Genomic DNA, 18,950 nt, shown 5'->3' with positions numbered 1-18,950 from the left:
ACACACACACACACACACACACACACACACACACACACACACACACATAAAACGGCAAAGCGACTGCACATAAAGCAGCACACACACACGTACTGCAGATCTGCTGTTTGTGCTGTAATCAAAGGTAGCAGAGGGAGTCGAGAAGTTCTGTTGTTGTGTCCATAGAGGAATTATGGGAAGAGGAAAAAGCGAGTGCGTGTATGTTTGTCTCTGTCTCTCTGTCTGTGTGTGTGTGTGTGTGTGTGTGTGTGTGTGTGTGTGGGGTGGGGGGGGGGGGGTGATGGTGGTGGTGGACAGCCATGATGAAAGCTTAGCAATAAGCTGCAGCTCTCCCTGCCTGTCAGCTGCTGTCATAGCATCCGGACGGCGGGTAGATAATTGCTTTTCTCTGTGGATTCCACCAATTCTTCGTCCTCCTCCCTTCATTTCCTTCCATCACTCATCCTCCATTCTCACATGTTCCTTCTTTGATTTTGCCGTTTCTCCCTGCGTCCGATTTATATCTCTCAATTTCATACACTTTGTGAGTAAAAAAAGAAAAGAGCCGGGCCCCTGCTGTGGAAGTATGCCAGGCTCTTTTTTTTTTTTTTTCTTTTGTGTGTGTGTGTGTGTGTGTGTGTGTGTGTGTGTGTGTGTGTGTGTGTGTGTGTGTGTGTGTGTGTGTATGCCTCTAGGTATGGCACATGATGGAAATCTCTGTGATAATTGGAGGCAGAGCTCGAGCACTCCCTGAATTCTAATATGTGTATTTTTCCACCGTCGGGCGTGCATAGTCATCGTATAGATTCGACCGAGCTCCTACATTCATCCGTGCTGCGTTCGTTGTTGAGGCGTTTTGGAAGTGAAATAAGTCACACCGGGGAGAGTTTTGCTCGTGAGGCTTTCGTGTTGCACGGAAACGAGGTGATTCGGGGTCCGAATTAATCACTTCTCCTCACCGGCGTTAAAAGCCCTAGCAGAGGATGGATTAAAAAAAAGCTCTCCGATTCCGGTCTGCAGCGAGCCCGGTCTGGAAAACCGAACGGGACGGCTTATCTCGTATGAATTCAACACATGTGGTTTTTAGTGTGGGAGGATGAATGTGTTGGATCTTAACCCTTCTCCTTCTTTGGAGCTGAAATCAGATCCTCAGGCTGATTTCCTTTTCCTCCAGTTGCCTTTTGTTTTTCTTTTTTTCTTTTAAAGGGTACTGAGTTCATTGATTTGTTCGTGTGGTTTTATTGGCCGTTCGTCCTGAGAAACAAACATCCTCCACTCAGTGGCTCCGTCTTCATTAAGGTTGAATGAAGAAAACAAATAACTCCTGCTGATTCTTAAGTTGATTTAATATATATATATTTTTTTAGTGTTGACAGATTTGACAGACACAAAGAAGAACGTCCTGATTTCGATCTTTGTTTAGCAGTTCTGTTTATAATAATTATTAATGGTTTTAATAGCATCAAACATAATCTATGAAGGTTGAAATTAAATGATTCATAATGATATGACCCCAATTTGACGCAGTTTCCACCAGTGAATCTTTAATACTCATATTAAAATATAATTCCACACAAATTTAAAATGCATTTGCGACACTGATTTCCATTTGGATGGCAAGATTTCAGAAGTTTCATATTACTTGTCTGCACACAGTTCTCACTGCAGGTTAAAGTGGAACTGCAGCTCTGAACCTGCACTGCAGCTTTAGAACTGGATGTAGTGAAACTTTCTATTGGGGACCTCAAAATACATTCACTGCTCTCAAAACCACAGTTAAAGTATCTAATCCTCAAACAAGGGCCGGATTTAATGACCGTCAACCCTCCAAATCAGTATCACTATGAGTTCAATCAAGCTTTTTATTTTTAAGAGCAGTTGTACCTTTGTTAATCGTGTTTGAACCAAAGGGAACGGGACACAAAAAATTGCGAGTAAGAGTTAATAAATGGCCGGTGTCCATTTGAAAACACAACAATCACAGTAAAAATGAAATGGTTGCAAAAGAGAGAAAAAAGAAACTCCGTGTCACTTTTGTTCTCCGTTTTTATTTCTAGGGATTTCATACACTAAGGTGTGTTTTTTTTTTTTTATTTCACTGGGGGGAATGTTGTATCAAAGAAAAGATGAACCACAGAAACTCCGCGTTCCAGATTCAGACATTTCCTCGTATTAAATCCAACATGAGAACGAGCCCCCTGTGTGTGGACTAATGGTGCCATTTTTTTAATCCTTATTCAAAAAATACAAATAAAATCTTTCAGCTCTGCAGGCACACAAATAAAAGCAGCCGAGTTGTTTCTACGGAGTTAAAACTCGAGGCTGTCTGATTTGCATGTAAACAAACACTTGTTGGATTTACATGAGGACTCGTTCTCGGCGGCTTTATCCAAAACCAGAGTTTTGCATCTTATTTTTGATGCTGGTTAGTGTTGCTCTTGCCCTGCCTGTGTGAAGTGTGCACGTTGTGTTTGTGGCACCTTGTTGCCGCTGCAGACTCATTAGATGTCCTCATGTGGTTTGTGTTGTATTTTTAAACTCCAGAGAACAACGCAGTCAGATTGTACCGTGTGGAAATCACGTCAGCCTTCAGTCTGCTGCATTTTGATTTAAAGCTTTCTTATTCATTTCAGCATGATGTTCTGAAAAGTAATTTTTCAGTGCTCGTTTATTTACGTGTGAATCAAAGGTTCTCATCTCTTTAAGTCAAATTTTTATTTTGAGGTTTGTTGTCTATGTTTGTTTGGTTGTTTTGGAAGTTTTCTGATATTAAAAGTATGATAACTGGCTCTAATTGAAATTTCAGATTTTTTTTTTAAATTGCTATCTTAAAAATACAGACTGAATATAAAAGTGTTCGTAGCTTCCAGGTCTGTAAAATGGTTCCGATCTAGAAGTGTGTTAAGCTGCAATACCAGCGAGTGCCACCAGAGGTCGGCTCCAAAAAGCCTCCGGCTCCATAGACTCCCATTCAACTTCTCTCATCAAATCCAAAGTGAATAAAATGTGTCCATCAGTTATCTCGGTGTTGTTAGCTAACGTCACTCCTTATTAGTTTTGCCGCTTAATCTTAATACAAACAGATGGAAATCTTTCAAAATAAAACACCTGAACATTCAGTGCTTTCGTCAGTGATCCAAAGCGGAGACTTTGCAGCGAGTCCTCGACGCCACTGTGAGCTGTCAGCGACTCAGGTTCAAATAAATGGAGTAAAACCTCAGCGGGACTTTGTCTGCGGGTTTGTGGCTTTTCGGTGTCATTGAGTGAGTTTGATCTCTGTGTCTGTGCTGCTGATAGTTATATCACATATAGACTAAGTTTATTTGAGGGAAAGCAGTTCATTGCCACTCATCTCACGTACGGAAAAACTTCCCTTGAAACTAAGCACAACAGCTGGGGAAATCTTTCCCTTCTTGGCCTCCATTCACACGACTTGTATAACTCTCTGGGAACCAATTAGTAGCTCATAATCTAGAAAAGTCTAGAAACGACTGGTGCACAGTATCCCAATATATGCTTGTGCTTTTGTTTTTTTCCACTTCTGCGTGCTGATTTTTCTCAGGCGAAGACGTGTACGTCGGCTTGCACGGGTCTTGCGAGGAGCTGGACGTCCGTCTGGAGACGGACTGCGTCTTCTTGAAGAAGACTTACATCTCGTTGGTCAACGCTCACACCGTGTCCCTCGGCAACGACAGCGACGTACCGCTCCGGTACCGCTGGACGACGTGGCCCGGCCGGCACAAGGAGGACCTGAGCCGTCTGAGGTTCACGGGAACGTTTTTACCAAGTAGCTCGAGAAATATACGACTCTTTGTTTTCTCCTCTGACCCTCCTCGTTCACTCTCTTCTCTCCAGGGAGAGCTCAGTGCTCCAGCAGCAGGAGGAAGAGGAGGAGGAAGAAGAGGAGAAGGAGGAGGAGGAGAATGATGACCCCTCAGCGATCCGCCGGTCTGCCGGAGCCGTGGAGGAGGACCGAGGCCGGGCAGCGACGGACCGCCTCCTGGCCCTCCCACACAGCTGCATGACGGTGGAACCAGCGGTGTGTTTCTCTCCGCGTCAACACAACTTCACCCGACTAATTAGTCAAACTGCCCGACCACGTGGTTTCTTTTCCCCTCGGTCCTGCAGAGATGATAATGTCTCCTGTACGTCGGACTCAATTTTAATACTTGTATTAATGCTGAAGGCGTCCGCAGGATCGTCTGAAGCTGGCTGCGATCCAGCAGCTCGTCCTTGAGCGCGTGAACATGTCGACTTAGAATATCAAATGTGAGATCTCAGATGTGACATAAATAGTTTGGGATCTGTTTTTTTTTTTGTTGTTGTTGTTGGCACGTAAATCCCGTCTGACTCCTCGGTGACAGGAGGGTCGTGGACCGGGGCTCTTTTTCTGCCCAGCGGACCCTTCAGGTAGTCTGACCTGTTCTGACATCACTCCCCCACCCCCACCTCCACCTCCTCCCCGTCCTCTATGGCGGTGTCTCCTCCGCTCAGCTCAGCTAGCTTCCCTGGACGGACTCAGAGAGGAGACAGATGAACAGCAGGGAGGGGTGTGTGTGTGTGTGTGTGTGTGTGTGGGAGGGGGGAGGGGGAGGGGGGGCGGGGTAAACAGCCTGTCGGCCAATCACAACATAAACTGAGAGAAATGGCCAGCAGTCTTCACACGAGTCAAACCAAACAGAATCAGTCAGCCTCAGTCATGTTGTTTTTCCACTTCCTGTAGTATTTACATTTACAGACTGTGGTGCGTGTTTTGTTTTATATTTTCTAAATAAAATTTATAAAAAATATTCTCTTTGGTACAGGAGGGAGAAATTTGGCCAAACGCCACGGCGTACTTCCACATCGTCTTCAAGCCCGAGGAGGCCCGACTGTACCAGCAAACCATTTACTGTGATGTCACAGGTCAGTGCCTCAATAGAAGAAAACAATACTCCCAGAAGTTTCATAAATGATATACCATGTTTGTTTACATGCATGGATTACTTTGTGCCCCCCCCTGACTTTGTTTTTGGGGACACCATGAGGCTGATATGTTTCGTAGTGAAATGTCTCAACCTGTATTTAATTCATTCTCCAAATTCTTCTGTTTCGCAAATACATCCGTGTTCGTGAGCGTTTGTACAAAAGTAAAACCATTTTGGACTCGGCACCAGTGTGCAAAATTTGTATTGTTAAAATGGGTATAAATGTGTAAGAGGTGGATTTGAGATCAGAATATAATGAACCACAGGTCAGGTCAAAGGTCAAGAGCCGAGTCTGATAGCAACACTTTTTCCTGATGGCAGAATCAGAGGAAGAACTCTTTTTTTTCTTTTTGTTTGTTCTTCACCACCTCACAGATTGTTTGGCCGACTGCGAGCCCACGGCACAGCCTTCCTGTGAAAATCAATAGCTTTGGTTTTCTCATAAAATATTCTGCTTCCCTCTGTGGGTTGGAGCAGACGAAGGTTAGAGAGACGAGTCTGGGTAGCTAAGTGTGTCTGTGTGTTCGGTTGTTGTCAGAGGACACCAGAAGTACCTCCTCCTCCTCCTCTTCCTCCTCCTCCTTCAGTGAGCGATATATCCTCCATCAAACCTGGTTTTTATAAACGCTTCAACTGCCGGCGGACTCGCTCATTCCTCCGGCCATCTCATTTTCATAGGAGACAATAGCCACAACATGTTCATCTCATCCCAGTGGTAGTAAAAGTGTTGTTGACACATTTGCATGTGGCCCTTCATGTGTGTCTTCTGAGCCACAGGCCAGATTTACATTCATTTCCATGTTTTGTGACGGGCAGGCCGGAAGGTGACTGTGTTCTCCGGGTCCTCACCGAGCTTACTCAGCAAAACAGACGGCTGCGGCGGCCTCGAATAAGTTTACATAGAACAAAAGTAGAAAAGTGGCTGCGGCAAATACAATATAGTAATAATTAAGATTCACCTGCGTAAAATCTGATGTAAGATATTAGATACGTTCAAGTTTGAGATCATTTTTGTCTCTAAACATTACGTTTTATATCTGTTTTGGATGTTATGTCTGGTTTTGTGGATCTCTTCCTGCCTCGGTGATTTCTGTCACCTGACTGTACATCTTTTACTTTCTCTGTCTTTTCCTTTCTCTAATCATTACATCATGTCTGTTTTTGTCTGCCTTCAGGCTGCGAGTCCCGTTTACCTCTCACAATCCAGGCTGAAGGCCTGGGACCTGAACTCCTGTTCAACTATAACCTGATGGACATGAAAAACGTCTTCATAGGAGACACAGATCGTTACGAGGTAAGAGACACGTTAACAGCAGCGTCCCTATTAGAAACGGAATATCCCGGTAATTATTTATACAGGCGCCCAAATTCTGTCCGATAAAGGTTTAAAAATGATTCCGGATGGAATATAATATATATAATATATTTTTCAGAAAATTAACGTTCTACATCTAACATTACATTTCAGAATAATACTTTTACTTAGTGGGAGCCAGAACAAAGACAACGCTGGCCAAACTTTAGCCCGCGGACCCCAAATTGGGCTGCTGAACGAAACCGTTAACATTTATACACTTCTTATTTTTACCGTTGAAGTAAATCAATCACAGGTTTTTCCTGATAAAAACAACATCGAGCTGTCAGAGCACCACTGCTGTCGTTAGTCTTCTATTAATGGCATTATTGATGAGGTGCCGTACGTTACCTGATGATGGATTGTGGCGCTCGTACAAGACGAAAGAACAAAACTGTTGAGTCCTTCTTTGTGTGCAGGTGCAGCTGTCCAACAGAGGCCTGATCGATGCCCCTTTCAGGGCGTCGAGCCCCGACACCACATTCGGCCGCTGCTTCTCCTTCAGCCCCGAGGAAGGTGTCGTTCCCTCGGGGGCCTGCCAGATTGTGGAAGTCACCTTCCACAGTCGCACCCTGGGTACTTATTCCGAAGACTTGCTGCTGACTGTCACGGGACAGCCCCGGCCGCTCACCTTAACCTTCAGGTGAGGTCGGCAGGCGTCGGATCCCGACATTCAGCTCGGCGTATGTCGAAGCAAACTGTGGCGGTTTTTACAAATCGAAATACCAAAGTCCCTTTGTCTCTCATGCCTTTGCTCTTTTCTCTCAGGGGTTGTGTCATCGGTCCCACGTTCCACTTCAATGTTTCAGAGCTCAATTTTGGAGATGTAGCCTTTGGTGAGTAAAAACACGTTACTGGATAAGATACATCATTATCCAGAGAATCACAGCATTCAGAAAAAACAACAACTCGTTTTTATTAAAAAAACAATCATCTCGTCTCTGCTCAGGTTTCCCGCAAACATCCACTTGCACCCTCTACAACACCTCCTTCGTGCCGATGACTTTCGGCCTGCGCGTCCTGGGGGACGGATGGGGGTCTCCCAGCGTCAGCAGCGCCACGCAGGTGTCCGACGTGTCCCGGAAGAACTGGCGGGGCCACACGGCCGCGGACCTCCATCCCCGGCCGGCGGAGTTCACAGTCAGCCCGGCCGCCGGCTCCCTGAGAGCCATGTCGGACGTCACCATTAAGGTTACAGCTCATCGACAAACCAACACAGAGCTCACCCGAAATAATTCTGTCTCTGTGGAGACACTTGGAAATTAGAGACGGGCTGTAATACCGGTTTTCAATTTGCTGTGTTTCGATTGAATGTTTGTTTAATCCAGTATTTTTTGATTTATTTTTTAACGTACGTTCAGGTGACGCTGTGCTCCAACACCGTCAGGAAGTACTGGCTAGCGCTGGTGGTGGATGTTAAAGGTGTCGGGGAGGAAGTCATGACTCTGCCAATCAATGCCCGGTCAGACACACACACACACACACACACACACACACACACACACACACACACACACACACACACACACTCTCTCTCTCTTTTCATGAGCACAAACACGCATCTGTGAAAGTTAGATGAAACAGAAGAGAACTTGAAGGCCACATTGCGGCCGTAAGCACAAAATAACTCTGATCTTTTTCACTTTGGGAAGACACTTAATAAAACATTAATGAAAACAAAATGAATCATCATCTTCTGTCCCAGTAAAATGGAATATAATCTCTCCTTCTGATAAGAGGGTTGAAAATGAAAACAATGTTTTGACAGGAGACTGCGGGGATGTCGTGAATATTGTGTTTGATATGAAAAGTAGGCTAATGTGGAAAGTCACTGAATTACTGTAATTAATGTTTATAATATTTTGTAATTTAAAGGTACTTTCATGGATTTCTTTTCCCCATTTTGGGAAATTTCACAGGGAAGCATATTTCATGTTTTCCTTCACTACATTTATTTGACCAGCTTCAGTTACTATTTTCTGTATATAATATGTTAATATTACCATAATAAACTAGCTCCATTTGTACCAACAACAGCAACAACATGTTGCCTCCACAGTAACTCATTAGTTGTGATAACCCGATTATTAAAAGGTCATTTTCTTCAATTAAAAGGTATTTTAATGACGTTTTGCTGAAACCTTCTGACTTGTATGAGACTTTTTTCATATTGCAGTCAGCACAAGTTGCCACTTATTAACACAAACCTCCACGTGTGCAGTTGTGCTGTTATGTAACGTTGTATCGTCTCTATCTACAAACTTCAAAACCCTCTAGTTTTCGGTACTCACCTCTGAAAGCACTGCAAACATTGTTCCCTGTTTGCTTCATATTTGTGAAGTTTTTGGGGTTATGGAGCGACAAGCGAAAGGGTGACATTTAATTTCTGAGTCAAGATATTACGGCCCCCTAGACTCAGTATTAGTTTTTCCAGGATACTAATGGTGCCTTAAGCCGCGTGTACGTGCAGGTGTGCCATAAAACAAACTCTCGGATCGTCCTCTTTCTTCAAGTAAAGTGCTTTTTTTTTTCCCTTCTTCCTCTTCCCTGTCAGTAACCTCTGCGGTGCTTCCGGCTGTCTGGCTGCTCTGATGCTTTTGACAAGCTGTGAATGTGGTCCATTGAACTGGCGTACAGGTGTCGCCAAACCCAGCGGAGGACGTGTTAAATATTCAGAGCCTCGTTTGCATAATAACACACTGGAATGTCACCTGCGCCATCACTCAGAATAATAGGGCAATGCTAATCTGGCTTCCTCACGGCAATCAGGCTCATTGTGAATTTATGAATCGCTTCCTAATTAATAGGCTTCGGTTTTTGGCGCGATGCAATGCAATTACCGTGCGATTCATAAATAACCCTCTGATCTTTTCTTCCCGTTTCTCACCTCCGTGTCTCCCCCTTCTCTCCTCTGCGCGTCGATAGGTGCGTCGTGCCGAAGATCGTGGTGGAGACTCCGGCGTTGGACTTTCAGAGGTGTTTCCTCGATCACCCTTACGAGCAGCAAGTGCGGCTGACCAACCACAGCGACCTGCCCGCCTGCTACGGCGTGCTTGATCAGGTTCATTCAGATCTCTGCAGCAACTAAATTCTGTTCGGGATTCTGTGATTTTGCCCGTTAAAGTCAACAGTTCGATGCTCCACACTCCGCATCACCGAGACTTAAAACGTACAATAGATGCTGGACGCCTGCATTTAAAAAAAAAGAAAAAAAGGCATAATTTCTGTGTGTCGCTGTTTTCAGGAATATGAGGAGAATCCCTCAATGCTTTTTGGCAGCTTCGCGCCCAGAGGACTGATCCTTCCCATGACCTCGGAGGAGTTTCCTCTGCTTCTGATGGCGAAGGCCGTCGGACAGCTGCATCACACTCTACGTATCGCCGTGTTCGGCAGCTTCCAGCCTTCCCTGGTCAGTGGAGGTCTGTGTGTGTTTTAAAGTGAGGGGCATCTGTTAAATATCATGTCCTGAATGGTTCCTCCCCTCTGTTCGGTTCCAGGAGGTGGTCTTGTCGTGTGTCGGGCAGGGACCGGTCGTTCATGTTCAGAGCTCTCAGCTGAGCTTCGGCAGGATCCCCGTTCTGACAGATGTGACCAGAACCCTGCAGCTGTTGAACCAGTCACCTATTCCAGCTCACTTTACCACCTGCATGGTACAAACATCTGCAAACACGCACGCACGCACACACACACACACACACACACACACACACACACACACACACACACCTATCAAAACCATTAACAGTACATAGAAGTGGATGTAGCTTCCAGGTCTGAAAAATGAGGCCTTAAGCTGCAATACCAGCGAGTGCCACTAGAGGTCGGCTCCAAAAAGCCTCCGGCTCCATAGACTCCCATTCAACTTCTCTCATCAAATCCAAAGTGAATAAAATGTGTCCATCAGTTATCTCGGTGTTGTTCGCTAAAGTCACTCCTTCTTATTAGTTTTCTGGAGGTCCATCTGAAAATAATCCCTCATTCATTAGAAAAGAAGCTTCCTGGTCACTTCCTGCTCCAAAGATGGTGACGGACAGAATCTGAACTGGAGGCTTCATAGCGTTCACAAACCAACAGATGACATCACTGCTGGTTGCTGCTTGGTAAAAACATGGATACAATTTTTTTACCCCTTCTTACATAAGTTCAAATAAAGGAGCGATGCTACTTAACATGTGTTCAGATCCAGTCGTAGGATGGAACACAGTTTGGTAGTAATGAAGTAAAAACAGCATCAGATTTACTAAATATCTGTCCACTCATTCACCATCTGATCTCTTGTATAAACTTTCTATCTTCCACTGCTCCTGTGACTCATTCACAGTCTAATTGGACAACTAATGAGTTAATAGATTCCATATTTGACATAATTAGTTGCCAGTTCGACATTCGTCCTTCCCCCTGGGAGATGAAGTGATTTTCCTCCGTGTGCTGCTCTCTGCGCCGACATTATAAACCTGTCACACGGTGACATTTCGTCAATTCAGAACGACACGAATGAAACCCGGCGAGCGCAATCGAGGAAACTGATTGATCGATTTCGACCGATTCATTCCTGGTGTCACGTCTTACGCACAGAATAGTCAGTTAATCTTCACAGTAAAACAGTCGAACTGGTTCAAACAGTTATAATTCTGAGACATCTGAACTTGTTTTAAGCTGTTTTCAGCACGAGGACACGTTTAGTTTTCTAGCTCTTGAAAGAAAAATGAAACGCTTATGTCCCACTTGTTTTTGTTTATCGTGCTTACTCGGCATGAACAAAACACCAAACCTCTACGGCAACCCGAGAGCCGCAAGTTATCGCATTTAGTGTTTCGCTCGCCTCCCGGAAGCTCCTCTCTCGCCTTATCAGCGTCCCCAATATCCGCGACTGGGACCGTTCCTCGGTAGCTTCCACCGTAGACATGACCGTGCGCACACACACACACACACACACACACACACACACACACACAAACTGAAAACAACGCACACAGGCAAACCCCCGGTGTAACTGCAGTTGTGTGACCCTGTCCTCTCCTCTAAAGGCGATGTTGAGGCGAAGGAGTTTCTCCTCGACACTCTCGGGCGTCGATCGATGCAGATTCACCTGGAATCACATTACATCTCGCTCGATAGGCTGTCAGAGCCGCGCAGAGAGACCTGACATGACAGAAAATCGTGCAGCAGGTATCCACGCCGGCTCGTCATTTCAAGAGACCATCTGTGAGAGCGACTCCATCCCTTCCACGATGAATGAACGGCTTCGATTAAATCATTTGAATACAGTGTTGAACATTTCCAGACAGTCGAGAGAGGAATAGCATCCGAGCGCTGCAGAATCCTTTAACTGAACCTACTTCTCTGTTGTTTATTTTCCTTTTCTGTTACCACTAATTATAAGATAGAAATGTAGAAATAACTAAAGCAGACCAAAAACAATCTCTGTTTAAAGCAACTAGTTGATCAATTTTGATGTTATTTTCATCTCGTGACCTGAAACACGAGCCGCGCAAGATTCGCATCACAGCGTATTGATTCTGTCGGGCCGTATGATAAATGACATGAGAAGCAGCTGCAGCGTCAGCAGAGGATTTTTCTTCAGTTGGATGCACCGTTTGATAGATGCACAGATCTGAACTGCACAGCTCTGTGTGACCTGCGGCTGCAATTCAAAACACAATCAACGCTAATCAAACTGTGGGACGCGGCGGGTTTTTGATGTGGTTATTGAGATTCCAGCGCGTCCCGCTCCGCACTCCAGGGAGTCGACCTCCCTGCTCTTTCTCCTCCTCTGACTCCGCCCACCCCTTTTTACTGCGATCACCCCCACGCCCCGAGTATCGACCCGCTCCAAGTCCCCGCTTTCACCGGCTCCTCCACCCGATCAAACAAATGCTGCTGAGAAAGTGATCTACGACTCCCAAAGTCACTCACTGCTCAAGTGTTTGCCTGCTTGTGTGAGGCGTTTTTCTTCAAGTGTGTCTTTTCTCTGAGAAAAATCTTCATGTGTAATTTGTCCTTTATTGAAAAAAAAGTCATTTCACCTCCCCATTGATCAACAGGCCCATTGTGTTGTCCTATAAGCAGTGAAAGCAGCCAAGCTCCACTGCATCTGTAGGAAGCATATTTTCAAAAATCCCAATTAAAAGTTAATGTTCCAGCCATCAATCAACAGATACGTGGTGTAGAGCATTTATTGGGATATGTACCGCTGCTCGGTCAGATATATATGTATGTGTATATATATATATATATATATGTGTGTGTACAGTTCAGTGAGCACAATGAGAAGCTATCTGCGTCCTTGAAAGACTCCAGATGAAAATGAGATTTATGTCTGTTTTCTCATTACGCTGGACTTTATTCAGAAAAACACTACGAAATAAAACAAATGTTGTGTTTGTCTTGCGGCAGTCCTTGTTTATGTAAAGAGATTATAGACGGGAGACGAGCATTGACCGTATATAAAAGTGGAAATAGCTTCCGGGTCTGAATCAATGAGGCCGAAGTGCCTTAAGCTGCAATAACACCGAGTGCCACTAGAGGGTGGCTCCAAAAAAATATTATAAGTTATCTCGGTGTTGTTAGCTAAAGTCACTCCTTCTTATTAGTTTTCTGGAGGTCCATCTGAAAATAATCCCTCATTCATTAGAAAAGAAGATTCAAGAAGACCTGTTTTTTCGGGGTGTGTCTGTTTGATTGACAGGTCCGTGGTGCAGTCAGGTTACGGCGATCGGTCGCCGGGTTTCCAATCAGATCAGTCAGAATCACCGCTGGCTCACCCCGACTCAAGTTGTGTTTTCGTTTTCTTCAGCGCCACGGACGGTCCTTCTGGCGCGTGGAGCCCAGCGAGGGGGAAGTGCCTCCGGAGAGCCAGCTGGAGCTCAAGGTCGTGGCTCACCTGAAGGACACGCTGAACTTCAGGGACCAGCTGGAGGTGTCCGTAGTGGACAGTCAAATGCACACCGTCCCTCTGTCCGCCATGGGAACCGGCACGACAATCGTCAGCGACAAGCCTTTTGGTCCCAAGCTCGACCTCGGCACTTACTTCAGGTTAGACATCGAAAGGTTTTCGACTTTGCAATATGGTGATTTAGAGCTGAAACTGTGGCGCCGACCAGACGCCTTATCCCCTCTTTATGTCTCATAAGCCACGGGTCGTGCCAGTACCATTTCAAGCTGACCAACCACGGCCAACGAACACACCGGATGTACTGGAAGATCGACGGCTCGCCGCCTTCCTCGAAAACATGCAAAGGGGGCAGCTTACCCGACCAAGCCTTCCTGCCGCCGATCTCCACTCCCAGGCCGAGAGACGCTCTGACCCGCGGATCGCCGCTCTCCTCCGGCAGAGAGAAGCCGGTGTTCAGCCTCAGTCCGTCTCGCGTGGAGCTTTTCCCGGGCTGCTCCGTTGACATGCTGCTCGCAGGATCTTCAGACTCTACGAAGGTGAAACGGTTTTGCTCGAAAAAAAGGCCCGAAAGTGAAGAAACTCAAACTCCGAAACGTACCAATCACAGCTGTGCGTTGCTGCACATTCACAGAGTGTCTCTTCCTGTCTTCCCAGCTGGTGCGTGAGCGTCTGGTGTGTCAGGGAATCATCGGTCGTCAAGGCTCCCAGGAGAACATCATGTCTGTGGATATTACTTGTCGCTTTGTGGCTCCGGTGCTCAGCATTTCCTCAAAGCAGCTGAATTTCTGCATAAAGAAGGTTGGTCGAGAACAAAATTCACAAACTCTGTGAAGGATATGTTCATGTCAGACTTTATACTGTACTGCTCAGCACCGTCTCTGTGCCTCAACGCCGGAAATATCTGTAGGCAAGAAGTCTTCCGATTGTCCGTCCACATACGTATGTATTAATGCAATATCTCCCCTAGCGGCTTTATGGAATTTCTATAGATTTGGGACAAATGTTCACTTGGTCCCAATGATGAAGTGATTAGATTTTGGGGGTCGAAGGTCAAAAGTCAAGGTCGCAGTGACTTTGTGTCTGTCCCATATCCCATATCTCCGGAACACCTTGAGGGAATGACTTCAAATTTAGCATAACTGTTCACTCGGTCCCATAGATAAAATGATCTGATTTTAGGGGTCGAATGTCACAGGTCAAGGTCACAGTGACCTCACGTCCTCCCATTTTCATTGACGTGATATTTTAGCAACGCCCGGAGGGAATTCCTTTGAATTTGGCGCAAACATTCACTTGGACTGAAAGATTAACTGAAAAGATTTTAGTGCTGAAAGGTGAAAGGTAAAGGTCTGTCTGACCTGATGTCTGTCCCACACTCATGAACACAATACTTCAGAAATGTCACTGTTACGTCATGTCTGTCACAGTTACTGCTGTCCTTTCATATGTAGTCCCTGTCACTCAGAGACGTTTTCATATTCGTCAGTTAACTACAGATGTGTGTGAACGTCTTACAGGTCAGAGGAGAGAGCGTCCTGCCCCTGTACGAGAAGCTGGTCCTAAAGAACGTGTCGTCTTTGTCTCTGTCCATGGAGCTCTCACTCGTGGAGCCATTCTTTTTGTGTGAGGCGCCGGGCGACCAAAGCTCAACCACAACCAAGGTGCTCATCTCTTATTCTCCCGTTTGGTTAAATCCTCACTGTTGTTTGTCCATTTTATATTTGTGACGGATATCCGTTTTCTCTCAATGGACTACCGTTTCTACTTGAAACAGAGAATATCAGTCAGTTCCAAAAGGGTCAGAGATAAAATGTTAAGTTGGAGGCATGATGATCAACAATAATAATTTGCATTAATTCCACAAATAAAGGCTGGTAGTTGGTGTGTGTGTGTGTGTACACAACAGTAGCCCGCTTTAATTGAACTGATCACAGTTCATGTATAAAGGCAGTTTGGATGCTTTTCACTCAGTGGTATCACTATAAACAGACCTTTTTTTTTTTCTTTTTTTTTTTTTATACCATGATAGAAGTTCAGCTCATATATTCCCATAATGTCAATGTTTTTATTTTAGCATAACTCAGACTTCCTCTCTGCAAGCTGATTAAAATGCAGGATTGGAATCCACATTAAAATGGCTTTCAAGCCTTTGGCAAGTGCAGCTGAAGAGCAGCAGTATGTTTTGATAAGCAGAGGTCCCACGGCAGGATTACAATAAACCTTTCATTAAGGGTTTTTAAAGAAGTCGTGAACTTGCAGTTTGGGAGTCATCAGATAAAAAACAAATAAATACATAAATTTGAAAGTACTGCTCTGATATTCTTCTGATCAGTTTACTACCACGTCCTAAATACTGCAGCAGCACTGTGATTTATTTGATACCTTTGTGTTTTATATCATGACTCCTCTTTGGCTTTGTCCAGTCTCTGGTTTTAGGTGACAGGAATCAGGCTGAGCTGTGGGTCTGCTTCAATCCAGCTTTCTGTCAGGATTGGGTTTCACAAACTTTTGATGAGGTAGTTATGGTGGTCATTTTTTTTTTTTCATGGTTTTGCTTTTTTTAATTGTGCCTTTATGGATAGTTTTTCCCAAACTTTGTTGTTTTTAAACCTCTGTACATCATTAAATGGGTAAGAAATTTCAAATACTATCTCTTGAAAGAGAGATATTCTCTACATCCTCCAAATGTAATAATCTGAGAAGAAAAACTCGCTCTAAAGTTGAAATCAGTAAGCACTGATAATGATAATGTAAGATAAATTGTCATTCGTAGCATTGTGTCACTTAAAGGAGTCGCAAACCAAAAAAGATGAGGAACTGCTGTAACCAGCCATGACGTCACCCGTTGGTTTGTGTACGGCTGTGATGAATCCTCCAGTTCGGATTTTGTCCGTCACCATCTTTGCTAGTTCGGCGCGGTTTGGGAGCAGGAAGTGACCATATTTGGACGAGCTGGGGGAGGAGCCAGCGGTGGATCTGACTGATCTGATTGATCTGATTGGAAACCTGACGAAACTATGTCCCATCCACCGATAGCTGTAACCTGACTGCACCACAGGCCTGTCAATCAAACAGACACGCCCCCAAAAACAACTGCCTCTAGTGGCACTCGTGGTATTGCAGCTTTAGGAACTTCCGCCTCATTTTTCAGACCTGTAAGCTACGTCCACTTTTATATACAGTCAATGTGATTAAATGAAAACGTCTCTCTTTACTTGTCCACCAGCATAATTAATCAAACATTTTCTTCACTTTCTGGACATTTTTCTTTTTTCTTTTTTTTCCAGTTCCTTGAGGTACGTTACCTGGATCACCCACAGCAGGACAAGATGGAGCTGCACGCTGAGATCCACTACCCCAACCTCCACTTCCCCTCCACCACAGTGGACTTCGGCTGCGTGTTCAACTGCACGGAGGCTCGTAAAGTGATCACCGTCACCAACTGCTCCCCGCTGCCCGTGTCCTACCGCTGGGCTTTTCTGGATGACTGGAAGCACACCGACATCAGGTAAACGGAAAATGTCCACATATTATGTCACATTTATACTTGTTCCTGTTCCTATTCCCACAAGGAGAGTTAAGTGGTGTACAGTTGCATACAGTCTCTCCTTCTCATTAGTTTTCTGGCGGTCCATCTTAAAATAATCCCTCATTAATTATAAAATAAGCCTCAAAAAGACCTGCTTTTGAAGGCATGTCTGTTTGATTGACAGGTCTGTAGTGCAGTCAGGTTGCAGCTAACGGTGGGTGGGACGTAGTATCGTCTGGGTTCCAATCAGATTAAATCAGATCCAACGCTTGCTCCTCCCCCAACTGGTCACTTTCTGCTCCAAAACCTCTCCAAACTAGCAAAGATGGCGACGGACAAAATCCGACCTCGAGGCTTCATCACGGCATTTCGCAAACCAACGGGTGACGTCACTGCTGGTTGCCCGCTTGGTGAATATCAAGTTTAATTGCAGTGTTGTATCTTACCAAAGGTAAACAAAATCAAACAAACCACAGTCATATTGTTCAGTGGTTCATCTCCACTTTAAAGTACAGAAATGTTATCAGCAAAATGTACTTGCACTCTCAAAAGTAATAGAATATAACCTATGACTGATGCACCAACGTGTAAGCAGCATTAAGAGTTTATTCGAATTGGAAAAAAATCTCTACAGTAAGTATTATCAAATTAAATGATTAAAGATCTGGATAGTCAAGACTGTCCTGGAAAAACAACAATGACCAAGATATGAGCTTAAATTCGTAGAGTTCAAAGGGTTCGAAGCTGGAGAACAAAAAAACCCAGAAGAGTGGGATCCTGACTGGAACAAATTCAGGGCCACGAGCAGAAGTGGCTCCGAGCCATAGATTAAACTGCCCCGTTGGGATGAGTCAGTAACAGTAGCTATACATTTAACCCTGTGAATTGAAAGCCAAATCCATTATAAATTCTCCGGGGAAGACACATTTACTGATTGTGTTCTTTATAAACGCTACGGAGCGCCGCTGCTTCCCCTCCCCTGAAATGAACTGTGAATACTGTAGTAGTCCGTCTGGCCTTGAACCAACTATAACTGCAGTAGTCCTACAAGATTTATCACCCTCAATCATCTTTTCCCTTCTCTGTTTTTTGTTCATCTATTGGTATAGCTTCCTTTTTGTTTCCCTCCTCCTCCTTTTCTGTTTTCCTCCTCCCTGTCCTCCTGCTGCTCCCCTGCCACTTCCTCCTGCGCTCCTGTCTCCTACTTAATCCATATCAAGCCTCTCTTCTCTTACACAGTGACCCCTATTAACAATCCGACTCACGGGCCGTCCTGCTAATTAAATGGAGACCTCACTCAGCGCACGCACGCACACACACACACACACACACACACACACACACACACACACACACACACACACACACACACACACACACTCTCTCTCTCTCTCTCTCTTAAGTCTCTCCCACACAAAAACCTGTGCTATTTGGCCGTGTTCGGCTAATTACATCACTATCAGTGATTACACTGCAGCCCTTGGAGAGAGGAATTTCAATACAGCTAACTCTTTTCCACCCATTTATCCCACCAGATAGAAGCAGCGCAACACACATTACTGCAACTTCTGCCTGTGAGCATTCGATTTCAGCAGGAAACTAGAAAAGCTCCAGGTTATTTCACCTTTTTTTTTATTGTACCGTATCAACCAATAAGTACAGATATACTTCATGGTATGTCGAGTTAAAACCAAGCGGCAACCATCAGTGACATCACCCGTTGGTTTGTGAACATGACGAAGTCTCCAGTTCGGATTTTGTCCATCGCCATCTTTGCTATTTCGGAGCGGTTTTAAGCAGGAAGTGACCATATTTGGATGAGTTGGGGGAGGAGCCAGCGGTGCAACTGACTGATCTGATTGGAAACCTGACGATACTACGTCCCGCCCACCGATAGCTGTAACCTGACTGCACCACAGACCTGTCAATCAAACAGACACGCACCCAAAAACAGGTCTTCTTGAATCTTCTTTTCTAATGAATGAGGGATTATTTTCAGATGGACCTCCAGAAAACTAATAAGAAGGAGTGACTTTAGCTAACAACACCGAGATAACTGATGGACACATTTTATTCACTTTGGATTTGATGAGAGAAGTTGAATGGGAGTCTATGGAGCCGGAGGCTTTTTGGAGCCGACCTCTAGTGGTAATCTGTGGTATTACAGTTTAAGACACTTCTGGATCGGACTAATTTTTCAGACCCGGAAGCTACGAACACTTTTAT

At 44.9% G+C, this 18,950-nt stretch overlaps 1 protein-coding gene across 1 annotated transcript in view; it reads left to right on the top strand.

The window, feature by feature from the left end:
• Positions 1 to 18,950, top strand: part of hydin (HYDIN axonemal central pair apparatus protein) — a 103,249-nt gene that overhangs the window by 50,024 nt on the left and 34,275 nt on the right. Inside the window, exons 8-24 of the mRNA XM_069172746.1 lie at positions 3,542 to 3,743; positions 3,835 to 4,018; positions 4,785 to 4,884; positions 6,122 to 6,240; positions 6,720 to 6,943; positions 7,069 to 7,136; positions 7,250 to 7,491; positions 7,662 to 7,762; positions 9,226 to 9,361; positions 9,545 to 9,709; positions 9,798 to 9,950; positions 13,097 to 13,335; positions 13,434 to 13,731; positions 13,850 to 13,993; positions 14,713 to 14,856; positions 15,619 to 15,711; positions 16,483 to 16,703. Coding sequence (XP_069028847.1) covers positions 3,542 to 3,743; positions 3,835 to 4,018; positions 4,785 to 4,884; positions 6,122 to 6,240; positions 6,720 to 6,943; positions 7,069 to 7,136; positions 7,250 to 7,491; positions 7,662 to 7,762; positions 9,226 to 9,361; positions 9,545 to 9,709; positions 9,798 to 9,950; positions 13,097 to 13,335; positions 13,434 to 13,731; positions 13,850 to 13,993; positions 14,713 to 14,856; positions 15,619 to 15,711; positions 16,483 to 16,703 — 2,833 coding nt within the window. The remainder of the gene's footprint in view (positions 1 to 3,541; positions 3,744 to 3,834; positions 4,019 to 4,784; positions 4,885 to 6,121; positions 6,241 to 6,719; positions 6,944 to 7,068; positions 7,137 to 7,249; positions 7,492 to 7,661; positions 7,763 to 9,225; positions 9,362 to 9,544; positions 9,710 to 9,797; positions 9,951 to 13,096; positions 13,336 to 13,433; positions 13,732 to 13,849; positions 13,994 to 14,712; positions 14,857 to 15,618; positions 15,712 to 16,482; positions 16,704 to 18,950) is intronic.

The sequence above is a fragment of the Embiotoca jacksoni genome, unplaced genomic scaffold (assembly GCF_022577435.1).
Source record: "Embiotoca jacksoni isolate LCO1_2020_lvr unplaced genomic scaffold, fEmbJac1.0.p SCAF_55, whole genome shotgun sequence".
Classification (NCBI taxonomy): domain Eukaryota; kingdom Metazoa; phylum Chordata; class Actinopteri; family Embiotocidae; genus Embiotoca; species Embiotoca jacksoni.
The sequence above is the reverse complement of the archived record's forward strand: the minus strand, read 5'-3'. Positions and strand labels throughout refer to the sequence as shown.